General features: G+C 36.3%; 1 protein-coding gene across 1 annotated transcript in view; it reads right to left on the reverse strand.

The window, feature by feature from the left end:
* The window catches only part of dicer1 (dicer 1, ribonuclease type III), an 81723-nt gene that overhangs the window by 51460 nt on the left and 10936 nt on the right, over positions 1 to 19327 (reverse strand). Inside the window, exons 2-10 of the mRNA XM_028822096.2 lie at positions 13778 to 13878; positions 12191 to 12272; positions 10607 to 10793; positions 10278 to 10440; positions 6626 to 6756; positions 4151 to 4285; positions 3060 to 3220; positions 2763 to 2931; positions 842 to 1314 (exon numbers count right to left, since the gene is read on the reverse strand). Of these exons, the coding sequence (XP_028677929.1) occupies positions 842 to 1314; positions 2763 to 2931; positions 3060 to 3220; positions 4151 to 4285; positions 6626 to 6756; positions 10278 to 10440; positions 10607 to 10720 (1346 nt within the window). The 5' untranslated portion in view covers positions 10721 to 10793; positions 12191 to 12272; positions 13778 to 13878. The remainder of the gene's footprint in view (positions 1 to 841; positions 1315 to 2762; positions 2932 to 3059; positions 3221 to 4150; positions 4286 to 6625; positions 6757 to 10277; positions 10441 to 10606; positions 10794 to 12190; positions 12273 to 13777; positions 13879 to 19327) is intronic.

The following is a 19327-nucleotide window of genomic DNA, read 5'->3' on the forward strand; positions in this document are numbered from 1 at the left end:
TATCAGTCTATTTTGGCACAAAACCTTCAAGCATCTGCTAGGAAGCCGAAGATGAAGAGGAACTTCACTGTTCTGCATGAGAACGACCCAAAGCATACATCAAAATCGATAAAAACAATGGTTTAAACAAAGGAGGATCAATGTTCAGAGCCCAGAACTTAATCAAATTGAAAATTTATGGGGTGACCTGAAGAGAGCTGTGCACAGGAGATTTCCTCATAATTTGATAGATCTGGAAATATTTTGCAAGAATGAGTGGGCAAAAATCATCAAGTCTAGATGTGGTAAACTGAGAAGACTCTTACCCAAAAAGACTGAGTGCAGTAAAAAAATAAAAAGGCGCTTCAACTAAGTATCAGTTTAAGTGGTGAGCACCCTAATGCAACCAGGTTTTTATATGATTTTTTTTTCACTAAATAGCTTCTGGTTTCTTTACTTCTTCTTTGTATAGACTGCAGGTTTGCAATAACAGTGGAATACGTACTGACACGATTTATCTTGATTTAAATTTTTTTATTACTCAAAATCTGCAATTCTGGCAGGGGTGTGTAGACTTTTTATATCCACTGTATGTGCTTTAACATTTAGGACTTTATACCACTTTTGTGTTTCTTGTGAGTACAAGTCATGTAATACTTACTTTTTATGAGATACTTAATGATCACCTGTAAAGTACCTTAAGGTATTTATGTTTTACTGACCAACCAAGTACATTTAATAAGCACATTATAAGGCACAATACCTGCAAACACAGGAAGATAATTGAGCTAAATTTACTGTTATGCACTAGTAGTTACAGCAAAAATAATTTACTACATCAAAATGAAAATTAAATTATTACCTGTTTAAAACTACTGCAGTGTAACGCCGTTCAACAAAAATAATTCCACACAGTATGTTGGTGAAAGGTGAAGGAAAATTAGCTTCAGGTTTTTCTTTCTCCTCCGTTTCTTCATCCTCATCATCATCTTCAGAGTCACTCCAGGACACATAATTATCCTGGTTTCTGTTATTATACCACTCCACACTTTCAAACTGCTGCCGCTCAAATGGTTTATATTCATGCAGTATCTCAAGTAATTTAATTACTTTTGGGGTAACAAATTTAAGGTCCAGGGAAGTGGGGGAGAAGTGTTCTTCACAGAGAGCGTGGATTTTTCTTAAAATAGTGTCTGTAAACAGTAAGAACTTTCTGTTCAACTCCTCCTGTTCATGCTTGATGTATTTCTGTAGTTCCCTTACCATGATCCCTGCTACTTTATCTGCACACCAAGGTCCCAAAACTGTCAATACTGATCGGCAGTCATTCAGCACCTACACAAATACAAAGACAAATTTAATTTTTTTTTAAATGTTGTAAGTATATCATATGGTTTTCAATCAAAGAATATGCCATCCAGAGGAAATCTTCATTGGAGACGTTTGTGAGAAAAGTAGTACTACAGTAAAACAGAGTTTTCAAATGCTCCAAGGTAAATGGGTTTATTTCAAAAAGAAAAGAAAAAACAAAAATCAAAAAAGTTAATCATCTCTTTTAGCCATCTCACTTTCTTACAGTTTATTACAAACATAAGATTATACACCTTATAGATTTTTCACTATCCATTTACAGCATGTACCAAAAAAAATGTTATCTGTAGCATGACCTAAACCTTACTCAGTGAATCTAGAAGCTCATGGCAGGTGTTTAACACATCAATTTATTAAATGGACAAATAAACTTTTTCATGCACATTTTAAGCTGCACTAACGTCAAGCATTCTAGACTCTTGTAAATGATTTTTTTTTCTTATGTTCCAACAAGCAAACTACATTTGTTTAATACTGTACTTTATCAATAGTGAACTCTGCCCATAAATGTTTTACAAGAACTGCAATGCATTAGTGCCATCTCTGGCTAGGGTTTTTACTATTCTTTATATTTAATACGCTACTATGGCTGTTCATTTATCTGTCCAGGATTTTAAATCACCTGTAGCTCGCAAACCATTTGACCAATTGACCTTAAATTTGGTACACATATACTACGTCACCTCTACTATCCGCTTTCAGGGTGATGATTGACCTCAAAGTTATTCCTCTTTTTATTTTACTGTAGAATAAACTCTCGGAAGAGGGCAGCAGGGCAACACATGCGTATGGGTGCCATCCTCATCCCTACCACACTTCGCTGTCACTTCCCCTACATCTTCATATCTTCAATTGTTCTTGAGGCAGATTGAAGACTTAAGTGCCAGATTAAGTGAAAAATTAAAGAAAACATACTAAGTAACTGCAACACAAAACACTGACTTAATCAGTTTTAACGTGAAAAGATGCCGATGGAAGAAGAGAAGCAGTGGGCCGCTAGGGTAGAGAAAAGAAGAGCTGCTCAGGAAGCAGCAACGCATCAACCTCTGAGCAAACGAATGGAAACGTACAGAGAAAGAGGATGAAAACTAGGAATGCTCAAGTCAAGTGTATTCACTGCACGGTGCCATTACTGGTCATATATAAAGAGGTGAGTTTACATGAGAAAATTTTTGTTTTTGACATCTTCTGAAAGGGTCTTTAAAAATATGGTCACATTTTCACAGTCCACAGGAATCACCTCCAAGTTTTCAGTTAATTTTCAATTCACTTTAGAAAATGTTTTTATGTCTCTCAGAGAGCTCCTAGACCCAGGCTATGTCCGAAAGGAGTGTGAAAAAAGTCATATATGTACTGGAATATTAACTGAAAATCAGTTATAAAAGTAATAATGATTGAGTAAGTATCGTTACCTGTTTAGAAATAAATGTAGGATCTTTGTCTTCATGAAGTATAGACAGGTTGCAGTCATTAAGAAAATTAAGTGCTTCATCCAATTCATTTAAAAGTCTTTCACAAAGTCCACTTTTATCCATATATGGTCCACAATCTAACACAACTTCGCGAGGCTGGGACGAGTACCTTGAAGATGTGAGGAAAGTAAGAACAAACCCCTTAACACATTAATACATTTATAAATAATATGGAAGCATGAAAAGTTCCAAATAGCTTACCAAAAAAAAAAAAAGTAACAATGGATAAACTCCTACCTGTCTAAGACAACAAGGTCTGTAGCAGTTTCTGCATTACTTTTTAAAATTTTTTCAAGGTTTTGAATCTTCTCCTCTAACTCAGAGGGGTCACATTTACCATTTAAAATGGAAGCTGTAAGACCCAATATTCGGGGAGAGGAAGGGTAGTTTTCACATATCTGGGAACATAAAAATGACAACTATGAATACTATATACATAAAAAGGGATATCTAAAAAATGCAAATACAAACATCACTTATGTAACAGTTTACTCATCTACACATTCTTAAACCAAAAGTAAATATTAATTAAAATGAAACACAAAGAATATGATGTGTGGAAATTTATTTATAAAGAGAGGTAGAGTGCACAGGCATCTGATTTTAAAATAATACAGTACTAAGTCAAAAGGATCATGCTTGGTATTGTTTAGGGGTGCTATGACATGAAATCAACTTTTGAGAACATAACTTATGTTTTAATCAACTAATGTATTCTTCTTCATTACTAAGTTACTAGCATAGCAAAGGAAGATTACACACTCTCTCAGATGTAGACAACTAAACCAAGTACTTCTTTTACATTATTTAAATGAACACTTCAATCATTCGGTGGTCTAAACTGGTCTTAAATCTTTGTTGCATAAAAGCTTCATATTACCTATTAGAATATTACTTGCTTGAACTATAGGAATGATATTATTTTAAGTGATTTATTAGGGTTTTATGTATTTTATAAATATGCTAATATGTTAAGATTTTATGAAATCAATAAAAGTACTGCATTATTTTTATTAATTCACTTTCAAAAGAGTTCTAACCACAATACCCAGGCAATATTAAGATTAAATACAGTATATAAAAAGTGAACTTCGGTAAAATGATCCGACTTGCTGGGGTGTATTGCGTGCGCAAGAAATTTACAGCCCATCTATGTACAAACTACCTATTTCTATAGTATGAAATGACTGGTGTACACTGCTATTTACCTTCTGTGTTTTTATTATGTACATGTAAAATTAAAAAAGCAAATATGAATTAATACAAATGTATAAACTGAGCCATGCACCACCTTAGAACCTGTATGTGTCTTAAAAAAAACCAAATACCTTCATGATATCCCTAAACGGGTGGTCCATGATTGCAAGATGACACTCATCAAACACCAACAGGTTAATTTTATCCAGAGGTAAAAAGCCATTCCTTAGTATGTGCAAAAATATGTGGCAAGTCATTACAAGAACCTAAAAAAGAGAGAATACAATGCTTTAAATTCCAGCAGATATTTTGTGCTTGCCTTTTAACATTTTCTTATTACAGAAAATGGAGAATTACTTGCAGGGTCATTTCTTGTGAGTTAAACCCCTTGTCCATTAGATTCAGGAAAACAACCTACTGTCAGGGGTTCAAACCATGATACAGCAATATACTAATTTATGCACATGCAAAGTACAAACCTTAATCAACACAGACATGACACAGACCAAATCAATTTTCAATTAATTATTGCCCGCTGTAACTATTTTCTGAATCACACAACACTAATCTAAGCAGCCTAAGACAATAGTTCACAGCCTTTTTTGCCTTGAAACCCAACCCAATCTATTTTTGTTCAGTGATGACTCTGTATTAGCAGTAATTTTAAATGGCACAAATTAATAAATAACAGTAAATACATATTCAACATTTAAATGCAGTCCCATTAACAGACACGTAGACATGAACCCAGGGTATGCAGGCTTAAAAAGAAGCACATCTAAATAATAAAAAGACTTTAACATCCTCCAAACTCCATCTTATATATACCATACCATATATGATATACAGGTAAAATTCTGTTAAAACGAATTGCCAGGGACTAAACAAATATTTCGTATTAATGAAAATTTCGTTGTAATGACATTCTGTATTTGTTGCTATAGTGCTTTCTTTAACTTGCATCCAGGCATCTGCAATCATTTCAATCGCTTCTTTCATGTTTATTTTAATCATCTCCTTTCTACAAGTTATGCTAACAAGAATTTTTCTCAGCATTTCCTTGCGATAATACACTTTCAGGGTGCGAGAATGATGCCAAACCCAAATGCTGAAGCACTGCTGTGCAATTGGGTGGGAGGAATTCAACCCAAACATTATCTAATTTTGTTGTGGGCAGCACAGTTATCAATCAGAAGCTGAATCATCCTTTTCTTCCTCTTCATATTGTGTATTTTTAGTTGCAGATATTCCTCACGGACCATTTCCGAACATTAGATTGAAAGGGAGGGAGGTGGTTAGAGTTGCATGCATCTACATTTACTAACGTCAGATCGATCAAATAGCACAGGGGGGTTTGAGCTTCTGGATTCTAAAGTGGGGATTGTATTTTCATTTTAATTATGACACACTAAGACAGGTATGGAAAATGTAACAACAAAAAGGGTGATTTAATTTTATTTTTAAAAATTTCACAAATTATATTATTTCATTTTATTTTTAATTTGTGTAGTATCCTTGCACATAGACTTTGAAAAAGAAATGACAAAATAAAGACAGCATTTTCATTTTATAATTTTCATTTCCTTTTTTGTAGAAAATACCTCCTATAGTCCTTTGTGCTATGTTTCGAGATACACTTCCTTTACGCATTAGAACTATTGCTTGAGTTAAATATGAGAAGATTGTAAAAATAAACGCAGAAAAACAAGTACGAATAGCTTGAGAGTTTGCACCAACAGATGATACTGAAACCAACGCCACCAAAACAGTAGAGGCAAGTCAGTGTGGCATACAGTATTTGAAGGTAAATTCGTGGAAATTATGTCCGAATTAGCAGTGGAACCAGATTACCAGTGGCCCAATTAGTGTTCATAAACCTGTATACAAATCAAAGTATGCTATAATGTTGGTTCATATTAAATAGGTTAGTAAAAACCTAATCTAGTATAAACACTGTTGACACAAAACCAACAAACAGGTATCATCATCTACATAAGACATTGTATCACGGTAAGGTAATTTTGAAATATGTAGTTACATATGTTGAAATAGTTAACACATTTCTTTCAAGCTATTTTTTAAAAAGTCACATTATTAACAAAAATAAAATATAGGCTCAAAGTACTACATCTGACAACAAGACTGTAGAGTTCCTTCTAAAAATAAAAAAATACTTTGTGTCACAAGTTTGGACTTCGCTGTTAAACTTCACATCCGCAAGAAGCATCATTTCTTTTCATTCGATAAAAGCTATAGGAGTGCTGTGGTGGGGGAAGCTAATTAGTTTTAAAACTTACTATTAAAGTCAGAAATATATTGCTAGATTTTTGGTATATTTTTAAATATTGTGAGTTTATACTGCCTAAGAACTAGATATAAGGATGTACACAGATTCTAAATTTATATCTTCACTGTACTAAACTTCAACTAGTGACTTTTACTATTAAACAATTCAAGTCAAATTGGTAACATATTAAAAACAAATCGACTAAAAACAACAGAAATTATTTTCCCATACACAAAATGGTTAATATAAAAAATATTAACTTAATTTTCTAGCTACAATAGAACCCTAAAGAGAAAAATAATGTATGATAAATATCTACCTGGTTTTCAGCCATTTCCTGGATCCATTTCTCTTCGGTCCATGTGCATGTTGTTTCAGCATTTGTGTACTCACCAACTTGAAGATCAGAATGAGTTCGAACTGTTGCTGCTTGCTGTATAACACAAGATGCTTTAAAAAATAAACAAACAAACCCAGTGGTTACACATAATCTCTTTATCTATTGGATATGGAGACTAAAAAACAAAAGATGAACAGACATACAAGTCAAATAAACTCACAAAAATGCTGACTTAATAAGATTAATAAGAGGAGTATTATTAACAGGCATCTTATTTTAAAAACATTCACTTCAGTTAGATAAAAATGCAAATATACTATTAACTGGTTAGATTCAATATGATGGATATGAACAAGCTGACTAAATGGAGAGTGTCCCAGATGGTCTCTAAATATTAGATAGATAGATAGATAGATAGATAGATAGATAGATAGATAGATAGATAGATAGATAGATAGATAGATAGATAGATAGATAGATAGATAGATAGATAGATAGATAGATATTGCAGGAACATAAAATTCTCACTAAATAATTCATTTGCAAAAGTAAATTATATTTTTTTAATTATATATGCCAAAAATATTATATATATATATATATATATATATATATATATATATATATATATATATATACATGTTATTTTTATCCATTGAAGTGGTTATTCACCTCTGCAATGTGGCTTACTTCACTGTTGGAGAAATGACTGCAGTTGGTAACATGGAAAAATATCAAGCAGCTGCTGATCACTTTGGTGGATCGGGGATATGTGACACGTGACAATAAATCTGAGAGAAACTAATTTCACTATTTTTTTTTTTTTTTTTAATTAGTGCACAGCTTTGCATTTTCGAAAAAGCCACCACCATTATACACTTGCATATTGCCATTTCATTTACCACATTATTCAACAATCAATATTGAGTGCTGAAATTCACATACTCCAGCAGCAGCATACTGATACAAAAAACAATATTAAAGATTGATAAAAATGCAGGTAAAAACAGACAATATCTTTGAATAATGTTAACGTTTACCCCCCCGGGTGGAATTGAAAAGTCGCATAGTTTGGGGGAGGAACGATCTCCTCAGTCTGTCAGTGGAGCAGGGTGGTGACAGTAGTCTGTCGCTGAAGCTGCTCCTCTGTCTGGAGATGAGATTAGATTGGTAGAAATGTATTCAAGTCCATTATATACTGAGGCAGTACAGGCAGTCCCCCGGGTTACGTACAAGATAGGGACTGCAGGTTTGTACTTAAGTTGAATTTGTATGTAAGTCGGAAAAGGTACATTATTTTAATAAATGCTATTGTTGACCGACTGTAACCAAGTGCTCTGCCAATGAATGATGGAGTTTCACCTCTTTCTGACCTTTTTATTATTTCTACTTTATTTTCAATGGTGATGGTTTTTCTCTTCTTTACTGTATCACCAGCACTTGCATCAGATTTGTGTTTCAGAGACATTCTTGAAGGGTGAAGACAAAAGGTTAAGATGAGCTCTTCTGCACAGCACTGTACATCTATCACAGCAGGCAGGCATCCCTCGTCTGCATGTCTGGTGTACTGACAAGAGACAACTTCCTCCTGTGTACGTAACAGTACAAGCAGGCTTGCTATTGAGAATGAATGGGAGTAGCGAGGGGCGGTTCACCACCCACCCACTACAGTCACCTCCACTACAGTATGCAGCCTGCAGCGTGCATCCTCCCACCGAGAATGAACACGGTGCGGCCAAAGGCGTGTAGTGGTTGTCCTTCTAGAAGGTTCTCCTCTCTCCACAGGGGACCTCTGGAGCTCTGACAGAGTGACCATCGGGTTCTTGGTCACCTCCCTGACTAAGGTCCTTCTCCCTCGATCGTTCAATTTAGATGGCCAGCCAGCTCTAGGTAGAGTCCTAGTGGTTTCGAACTTCTTCCACTTACGGATGATGGAGGCCACTGTGCTCATTGGGACCTTCAAAGCAGCAGAAATTTTTCTGTAACCTTCCCCAGATTTGTGCCTCGAGACAATCCTGTCTCGGAGGTCTACAGACAATTCCTTTGACTTCATGCTTGGTTTGTGCTCTGACATGAACTGTCAACTGTGGGACCTTATATAGACAGGTGTGTGCCTTTCCAAATCATGTCCAATCAACTGAATTTACCACAGGTGGACTCCAATGAAGCTGCAGAAACATCTCAAGGATGATCAGGGGAAACAGGATGCACCTGAGCTCAATTTCGAGCTTCATGGCAAAGGCTGTGAATACTTATGTACATGTGCTTTCTCAATTTTTTTATTTTTAATAAATTTGCAAAAATCTCAAGTAAACTTTTTTCACGTTGTCATTATGGGGTGTTGTGTGTAGAATTCTGAGGAAAAAAATGAATTTAATCAATTTTGGAATAAGGCTGTAACATAACAAAATGTGGAAAAAGTGATGCACTGTGAATACTTTCCGGATGCACTGTAGTATCCTGATTTAATCTCTCTCACACTACCATCACCAAGGACTGTATGTAGCATGTTCAACAGTAAGCAGCTCAAGTAAACTTATAATATTAGCCCTAGGTAAAAACAAAAATACAAATATTGTACACAGAAAAGTACTTGAGCCACTAAAACTAAATCCCACTGATTTAAAAAATCACCAGGGCAAAGCTGGGTAACATTGTATTTATATACAGTAAACACTCCTCCATCGCGGGGGTTGCGTTCCAGAACCCCCCACGAAAGGTGAAAATCCGCGAAGTAGAAACCATATGTTTATATGGTTATTTTTATATTGTCATGCTTGGGTCACAGATTTGCACAGAAACACAGGAAGTTGTAGAGAGACAGGAACGTTATTCAAACACTGCAAACAAACATTTGTCTCTTTTTCAAAAGTTTAAACTGTGCTCCATGACAAGACATAGATGACAGTTCCGTCTCACAATTAAAAGAATGCAAACATATCTTCCTCTTCAAAGGAGTGCGTGTCAGGAGCAGAGCATGTCACAGAGATAGAGAAAAGCAAACAAATCAATAGGGCTGTTTGGCTTTTAAGTATGCGAAGCACCGCGGCACAAAGCTGTTGAAGGCGGCAGCTCACACCCCCTCCGTCAGGAGCAGAGAGAGAGAAGAGAGACAGAGAAAAACAAACAATCAAAAATCAATACGTGCCCTTCGAGCTTTTAAGTATGCGAAGCACCGTGCAGCATGTCGCTTCACGAAGCAGCTGCACAGAAGGGAGCAACGTGAAGATAGTCTTTCAGCATTTTTAGACGAGCGTCCGTATCATCTAGGTGTGCGAATAGCCTCCCTGCTCAATCCCCCTACGTCAGGATCAGAGAATGTCAGCGCAAGAGAGAGAGAAAGAAAAGTAAGTTGGGTAGCTTCTCAGCTATCTGCCAATAGCGTCCCTTGTATGAAATCAACTGGGCAAACCAACTGAGGAAGCATGTACCAGAAATTAAAAGACCCATTGTCCGCAGAAATCCGCGAACCAGCAAAAAATTCGCGATATATATTTAAATATGCTTACATATAAACTCCGCGATAGAGTGAAGCCGCGAAAGGCGAAGCGCGATATAGCGAGGGATTACTGTATACATATACAAATATATACACACACATACATATAACACTTGTCACTTATACAAGTACCTGTATTAACCAAGAAAACTGTTCTTTTTCCATTTTTGCTGAAGTCGTGCCTAATTTGATGGGAAAGTTCTTTTGTTAAAAGTACTGCAATAAATGTCTTCCCTGAGCCAGAATTTAGGCAGACAATAGTATTTTGCTCCAAAGCTGCTTCAAGAAGTTCAACCTGTGGTAAAATCAAAAGATAAATATTAATCAGACATTTTTATACCTGAAAGATCAATTAATGGACTAAAATGTGATTTCATTGGTGTACACTGACAAAATAAAAAATAACAGAGAAATTGTTTCTATATATAAAACATAATTTAAGCATAACTGTTGTAGCATACCTGATATTTTCTTGGTGTATAAATATTATCATGAATTGCTTCTTGTTGCCAAGGGAGTCCAAAAAATGGACCCATTGGAGATGAAGCAGGGGTAACAAGCTGTAGCCCTGCCATGCTTAACAGATGCAAAGCAGGTGCTTTATTCTTCAAGTATTCTTTTCATTTCATTTTGCTCCAAAGATGCTTTCTGTTAAGATGAGAAAAGCAATTTAGTAGCATCATCTACATATAAAGCATTAACAAGGGAAGAAAACCTCATAAACTATTCATTCATAATAGTAAAAGTAAAAAAATACAGTGGAACCTTGGTTTGCGAGCATAATTCGTTCTGGAAACGTGCTCGCAGTCCAAAGCACTCGTTTATCAAAGTGAATTTCCCCATAAGAAATAATGGAAACTCAGATGATTCGTTCCACAACCCAAAACTATTTATATAAAAATGATTAATACAAAATATAAAGTAAAAATGCACAAAACAAATTAACCTGCACTTTATCTTTGAAAAGAATCATGGCTGGTGTGAGTGAGTTTCTAAACTCTTTTGTGATTCCACCCAACGGGACGACACGCGGAAGAGCGTCCCAAAGCAATCGCAGTCTCCCAGCGCTGTAGCAGTCCGCTGTAAAAGTGAATCCGAAAAGATCGCGGACATGCTATAAGTGCCTGCCGTCGATGGGTGAGCCAAAGAACAAGGAACATTATAAATGCGCAGGGCACAGTACTACTTGGCCACGAATCCTGCCCAACTGCTGTGTCTGTGTATAGGAGAGTGGCAGATCCTGCTACAATAAATAATAAATAACCGCACTGTTGCTGTTTCAAGCTGAATAAAGCTGGTGTCACTAAAGTACTGAGACTCAGCCTAGTGTTTTGGGGTGCAAGACAGGGACTCGCACGTCACTGCACACACACACACGTGCGCGCACACACACACACACACAGTCACAATGCTGTAGTAAACATTATGTGCTCGTACGGATGTTGACTATATGAGTGAAGGATGCTGACTCAGACGGAGAATAAGAGACAATTGCGCACAATTCTCAGTGAGAGAGAAAGAGAAGAACCATCAGCTCAGTTGTGATCACATGACGCTCAGCAGACAAAGTGTATACATACTACTCATGCTGCAAGACCTCGCTCGTTTATCAAGTCAAAATTTATTACAAATTTTAGCTCTTCTTGCAAAACACTCAAAAAACAAATTACTCGCAAACCGAGGTTCCACTATATTGTGCAAATGAAGTGTTTTTAAAAATGGGCACTAAATTAGTATTTTAAGTTAAATTTTCATTTTAAACAATGGGAAACAAGAAATCTTATCCTTTTTAACATACATGTCAGTGTTAGCACTGATCCCCAAATCATTTAACTATCTTTTGCATGATTAAAAAGATGAACTTTAATAAGCTCATCCACCCACTTCACATTCCACAGAAAGTTATTCAATGGGACAATTCTTTTCTTAAAAATCATCACAGTATTTTAACATCAAGACATGTATTTTTGCAGACTTTACAATACTCATTAAGTATTATCAATGCATCACTTTAATAAACAGCGCGTTATCTGGAAACGACTAACCTGGCGAGTTGCACTTTAGTGATCTGCTTCTTATTTCCTGTCTTGAAGGCCAATAGTAAAAGATGCTGCCTCGTCCTGCTTCCTGCGAGTATGAAACACAATAACTAAAGAGGATATGGATTGATTGTTGATGATCTTTTCATACAGTAAATTGATAAGGACATGAAAGCATTTAGGTTAAACTGGGGGAAAAAAAATACATGTTTAAATTCAAATTAAAACAGAAAGATACAACATTACTTGGGGTTTCTACATAAACTAGTATTTTAATCAGATGTCAAAAGGTGAGAGTCACAGTCTCACAGAACATTTGCATTAAGAATTTAGAATGATAGTTAATCTGCACCTGTTAAAAGATAGCAAGACTAATCTTCTCTGGGCTATCAAAGTCGTACATGGATGCAAAACATTTTAACTGCACGGGGTTAGAACAAGTCAGATGTTTAGAGTGAACACATCAAAAAGTAGTAAAACAATTATTCTGAAATACATACATAGTTGCTCCCACATATGTAATATTCATTAAGTGTACCTGAGAACATAGTTTTGGTATACTGTAAACTGCTGATAATAGCATCAGTAAAGCAAACACGAGATGTCCTATCAGGTTCAGATTCAATAAAATTACTGCTGATAATCAAAATTTAAAATCCTTGCAAATCATCAAAGCTTAAAATGTGTTTTTGCTTGATAATGATTAAGGAAGATCTCTGGGACTTCAGTATTTAATCATATTGTTGTAAACTAGCTAACAGATTTTCACTTTGATGCACTTAATGTCACGGAAGACTAAAATACTTTTACATGTTGCCATTTAGGTAAAATATTGTTAAATTGTTTATTCAGAAATTAAACTTTGAGAATCTTTCAATTGCAACTTGTAGATTGAATCAGATAAATTAAACTAGTATTTATTTACTGGTAAAACACACACACACCAAAAAAAAATTAACTTCTGAAGGTTATCTAAGGCAGTGTTTCTCAACCGTTTTGGTGTCACGTCCCACTTTTTCCCATTTAATTGTCTTTGCAACCCACCAGGGTGAGAAGAGGGTTCAGTCCCCTCTAGGTGAACCAGATCTTCAGACCTGGGGGTAACGGGGTGGATGTTGGGGATATGTTGACCGTCTTGGTGAACAAAGTGGGATTGTGAGAGTGGGGAAAGGGGGATTAATCGAGCACGATCGTCAGAGCAGTGACACACTACCATACTACCAAATAAGCAATACTTGACCCACCCGCAAAAGCCCACAACCCAAATGTGGATTGCAGCCTACTGGTTGAGAAATGCTTATTTAAACACTTTTAAAAGTACTTAAAAACAATAAAAACAACTTTTACATTTTAATTCACAGAATAATAGAAGTATTAATTTTGTTGCCCTGAAAATGTACAAAATGTAACCTCAATGTAACCTGAACATCCACAAGTTAAACAAAACAGAAAACAGTTAATCTTCTTTGCATTTTATAATTCTCCGCACACTAACATTTAAAAGCTTTAAAAAGGCCACATATTACAGATCTGAAAAAAATCTAAACAGGCAAAATATCTCCTGTGAAATGCCATGTACCAAAGCATACTTACAGTTTCAGATTTAGGGAGATTACTAAATGCCCACTTCTCACAATTTTTTGGCTTCATCATATTCTGGACTTCAGTCAGCTCATCTCTTAAATGGTAACAACCTTAAAAGATTAAATAAACACATTATATATATTATATATAAATGTATTTAGAATTAAATGCAACACATTTTAAATGTTTCAGAACTACCTTTTGTGACTAAATAGATTACAAAAAATAGGACTTCTTAAAAATGATATTAGCAATACTGACAAAGGGAATGTATATTACATTATTATTCTTTGTTCAAAAGACACCAAGTGAATTTATAAAAATTAATTAGACATACAGGTACAATTCCAATTATACAGACCCTTTATAACTCAATAGAAGTCTAAATATGTTTGAAAACTGCTAGAAAATGTTAGAAAGTAATGATAACTAAGCAACAATACACAATCTAAGATTTTTCTTTTCAGAATTGAATAAATAGAAGCTAGCGTAAATAAGTCTGAAGTCAAAGACATACGGCATTAATGACAGCAGCATCAGCTGGGGAAGCAGCAGCAAAACAAGTTATCAGGATGAGTGCAAAAATGTCTATTCAATTACTTTTTTTCAAATGTTTCTGTTACTTACAATGTATGCCAACTTCCAATCTAGACAAGTAAACCACTACAGTTATTCTTTAAATAAATAATTTATCAAACCAGGTCAAATTCCACACTGGAGCAGCACAACCCATTTTTGACAGCATCGGAAGCATTTTTTTTTTCCCTAAACATATTTTATTCAGTAAAAATGCTTTTATCCTAAAAATCTAAATGACCCTTCTTTTACATGTAATCCAAGTAATAATTCAAGATAACCATGTAATTTATCTCATACATTTAGGCATAATACACATAATTCAAAAACCTATTCTCTTCATTTTGTTAACAGGTTCCTGCTGTGTTCGTCCCAGATCTGTCCTCTCCTAGACCTGAACCTATAATCTTAAACATTCCAGCCCTACTGCATAGAGGTATAAATTAGTCTGTTTTTCTTCACTTCCCAAACAGTGTGTGCCAGTTAGTACAGTACTAGGGGGCTCTGCCCCCTGCTCGCTTCGCTCGCCAACCCCTGGTGTTGGGAATGATAAAGAGCGTGATGTATGAATGAGATATAGAATAGTGTGACGGTGTAGATGATGCAAATAGAAAGCAAATAATAAAGTGTGTGGCACAGTGTAAAGGTTTATTGGAAAATTTCTTTGTACACGCCGTTTAACTGTAAAAGGTAATTCCAGCTCAGAACTTGTAAGGTCAATGAAGATGGTTATTGTTGTGATCAGAGTCAAGTTTGTCAGAGCTTAGAAAGAGTTGTGTCTCTCCAGGAAGTAATGGAATGACTTGGGTATTTATGTTTTCCACATTAATATTTTTTGGACATAATATAGTGCGTTGTGTTAAAAGGGGCATTTGGTCTAATGAGATTGCTGTTCCAAATCTCTCTGTAACTAAGTCGTCGCAGATAAAGGCTTGAGGAATTGTAATAATATGTGGCTGAAGTCCATCTGTATTGGTGAGTGTACCATCTCTCAGTTGTAATAAGCAATTGTTATGATCTGGTTCTGGACATCGTATCTTTTTTACTAACTGTATCTTTTGAAAGCAATGCGTATTTTAAGGTGCACTGAACAATAGCTGAGTGCATGGCATCTGGAAGAATAGCTAATCACTGTTTAAAATCTCCTCCTAATAAAAGTACCTTTCCTCCAAATCGAATATTATTATTCATAAACGTTTGTAGAAGTTTATGAATGGTGTTGAGTAAGTGACTTCATGCAATTGAACATTCATCAATAAACAACATTTTTTGAAGACGGATGTCACGTGCAGTGCCACCGTTAATGTTCATAGTGGATACCAATTTGTAGGATCTAATGCAGTTGATAAAGATTTCACTTTCAGGTACATCGTCAGTTAGAATCTTCTGTAGATATTCAGTATATGAATGTAAAGAAGGCAGTGTAATTTGACCCTTTTGACAACAACGTCTAAATGTATTACTTGTATTGCCAGTTGTTTCTTCAGGGAAGTGAACTGAATGACAATGATTGCAAATGACATTCATTAATCCGAATGAATTTTCCCGGTGTATGTTTTGCTTGTGCCGTTTGAGAGGCGCGTTGTTGTATGTGTAGTATTTGGGACGTGTTGTTTTGGAGCTGTAATCGATTTGCCTGTGCTGTGTGAGACGCCCGTTGTAGCCTTCCTTGCCGTTAACGTATGTCTGAGACGGGAGGTGTTTCGTTTTGAATCCGTGCCTGTTGCGATGCAGCACTTTGATTGATAGTTTGCGTCATGTGGATCCAGGATGTAGATTTGTGCATATTTGCGTTGTTGATTTGTTTCAGCGTGCACTGTTCCAATGCGATGCAGTATTTGTGCACATATGGGAAAGCAGTATGGGCCATTGCCTTTTGGTGGCCTGATATTTACTAAAAGCAAATGAACTATTGTAGGATCTAACGCAGTTCATAAAGTTTTTACTTTTAGGTACATCGTTAGTTAGAAGCTTTAGTTGAGCTTTGCGTTTTTGGAGTCGAGACATTTTTTCTTTTAGAAATATGGATAAGTAATAAGGAGTATTGCACTCACTGTTAATATGGAGCCTTTTCTGCAGTTGAACGGTTAATAGTGCTTTATTGTAAGGAGATCCACCAATGCTGACACCTATGCTGTCTAGTGTGAAGGTGCTGACGTTCACTTTAGAATATGTGGCTTTGGGTGTGACTTCTTATGGATGTGTGTGGGGGGGGGGGGGGTGGGGGGGGGGCTTGAGGATTGTTGTTGCGCGAGCGTCTTCTTTCTTTTTGTGTTCCTGTGTCTTGTTGAATCCCCCTCTTTGTGTGTGTCCCGTACCTCGCTTGTAGGGTCTGTGGGGTGGTTTTGTGTTCTTTTTTTTGTGTTCCATGGGCTTGTTGAATCCCCCTCTTGGTGTGTGTCCCGTCCGGTGCCTGTAGGGGGGGGGGGTGCCTTGCTGTTGTGCGCGAGCCTCTTTTTTTTTTTTTTTTTTTTTTTTCGGGTCTAGTTTCGTGTGCAATGTGTTTCGTGCTTCCTCATCCGCCTTTGTCGCCCTCTTTTGTCCGCCTTTCTCCGACTCTCGCGGACTCTTTTTGCGCCTGCGCCTCTTGCGGCCCCTCATCCGCCTCTCTCGCCCTCTTTTGTCCGCCTTTCTGGGCTCCTCAGCCGACTCTCGCGGACTCTTTTTGCGCCTGCGCAGTACGTCTTTTTGCAGCTACGGCCCATGGCCGGATGTGCCTGCGTCCATCATCCGGTTTACAGTATAGTATCAATTTAATACAACAAGAACACACACATATACACACACACACACACACACACACAAAGTATAAAAAAATCCAATTTACAAGGACATAAACGATATCCTCTTATTCATCCATTTTTTAAATCACACTTATTTGATTCAAGGGTGGGTAGGGGTTACCGACCTGGAAACTGTACCAGTGTACTGCATAGCATAATCACTTGCAAACCCACATTCACCAAAAAAAAAAAAAAAAAAAAAAAATTTATTTCCTGTTACCCTAACTCTTTGGAATATGAGCTAAGACAGACTAACTGTTACACCCATACACTCACCTGTAGAATCTATTAGGTGTCACTGATGTTAAATTTGGAAATTTGTAAGCTTTTCATGTTTTGCGTTTGAATGCGTTTATGATCAAAGAAAAACAAAACCATGTATTTCTATAGCACATTTTCATACACAGGATGCATCTCAAAGTAAAACTGCATGCCATGTTGCTTTAAAATTATACTGTGCATTACTTACAAATCAAGCATGGCATTCAAATCCTTCAAAAAATGTGTCATTCTTAATCGAGTCAAAACTGTGACTCAAGGTCTTCCTATTGAATATCACTAGCATTCTGTAACTTTACTAGGACTTCCTTGACTATAAATCATTGGAAAGGTCTGAAGTGCAGCTTTCAAATGCTAATGAGTCTTTCACTTTATGTGGCTTGACATTCAGTGTCCTCCCTAATGTTTAGGAGACAGACACATTTTTTCTCGATTTACTCCTCTACTCCACAGTTTTAAAATTGCTAACCAAAGAAATCAGACGATTTTACTGGAACCTGAGTAGATAAGATGTTCCTATACACCTCAGAATGAATTGGGTAATTGTCCTCATCAGTTGCATAATCAATGAAGACAAGTAGGCAGTACCTGTGGTAGCCATACACGCTCAAGCCATAAGACCCACAACCACCACGTTTAACAGATGAGGTGGTATGGTCTCGAGCAGTTCTTTACTGTCTCCACACTTTGCTCATGTCATCACTTGGATACAGGTTAATCTTTGTCTCATCTGTCCACAAGACCTTTTTCCAGAATTCTGCAGGCTCTCTTAAGTACTTTTTCACAAACATTTAATCTGGCCATCCTGTTTTTGTGGTTAACTAGTGGTTTGCATCTTGCAGTGTAGCCTCTGTATTTTTGTTGATGAAATCTTCTGCAGATATTAGTCTCTGACACATACACCTCTGCCTCCTGAAGACTGTTTCTAAACATTTTTTTTTTCTTTACCATAGTGAGGATTCTTCTGTCATCAGCAGTGGAGGTCCTTCTTGGCCTTCTAAACTCTTTGCGATAACTGAGCTCACCCACTCAGTAACGAGAATTCTTTTTTCTTAATGATATTCCAGACAGTTGACTCAGCCTCATAATGGCTTCGTTGATTTTCGCTGGCACAGCTCTTGTTCTCAAGTTGAACAATGGCAACCACAGACTCCAAAGGTAGAAGCAAACCTAGGTGTCTTATGTAGCAGTAATGAAGTATTGGAACACACCTCAGTAATCACAAACACCTGTAATGCCAATTGTCCCAAACATTAAGGTGTCCTGAAAGACATATAGAGAAGTGTTGTAATTTATATTTGGTGTAACCGAAATCTGTGCAAATACCCTTAAAGACTGCAATGTGCACTTCAATCGTGTCTGGATTATTTAATTTGCAGATTCACTAAGCTATGATGCACCTCTCACCTTGGCATATGTGATTTGCACAATGTATATCTGAGTAATGAAATAGAGCAGACAGCATGGAAACGATTTATTTCAAAGAAGACAACCTTGGGTATGCAAAAATGCCATTATTGTTTTCACTGACTTGTAGATGTACTGCAGAATACACAAACAATTTTGAATTAATGCATAAATGGTTAAACCCTATCCTTTCTATAACCTACAAAATATAGGGAACTTTAGATTTGATTTTTCATTTAAATGGGAATTAACTATAAGAAAGGAATTGAAAAAATACTTATAAATTAAAGTATTAATCTGTGCAATTAGGTTAACTCTAAAACTACTTTGTCAATTTCTCTAAAACAAAAAAAAAAAAAAAAAAAAAAAAAAATTATATATATATATCCATTGTCTCCCGCTTATCCGAGGTCGGGTCGCGGGGGCAGCAGCTTGAGCAGAGATGCCCAGACTTCCCTCTCCCCGGCCACTTCTTCTAGCTCTTCCGGGAGAATCCCAAGGCGTTCCCAGGCCA

The sequence above is a fragment of the Erpetoichthys calabaricus genome, chromosome 16 (assembly GCF_900747795.2).
Source record: "Erpetoichthys calabaricus chromosome 16, fErpCal1.3, whole genome shotgun sequence".
In the NCBI taxonomy this organism is placed as follows: Eukaryota; Metazoa; Chordata; class Cladistia; order Polypteriformes; family Polypteridae; genus Erpetoichthys; species Erpetoichthys calabaricus.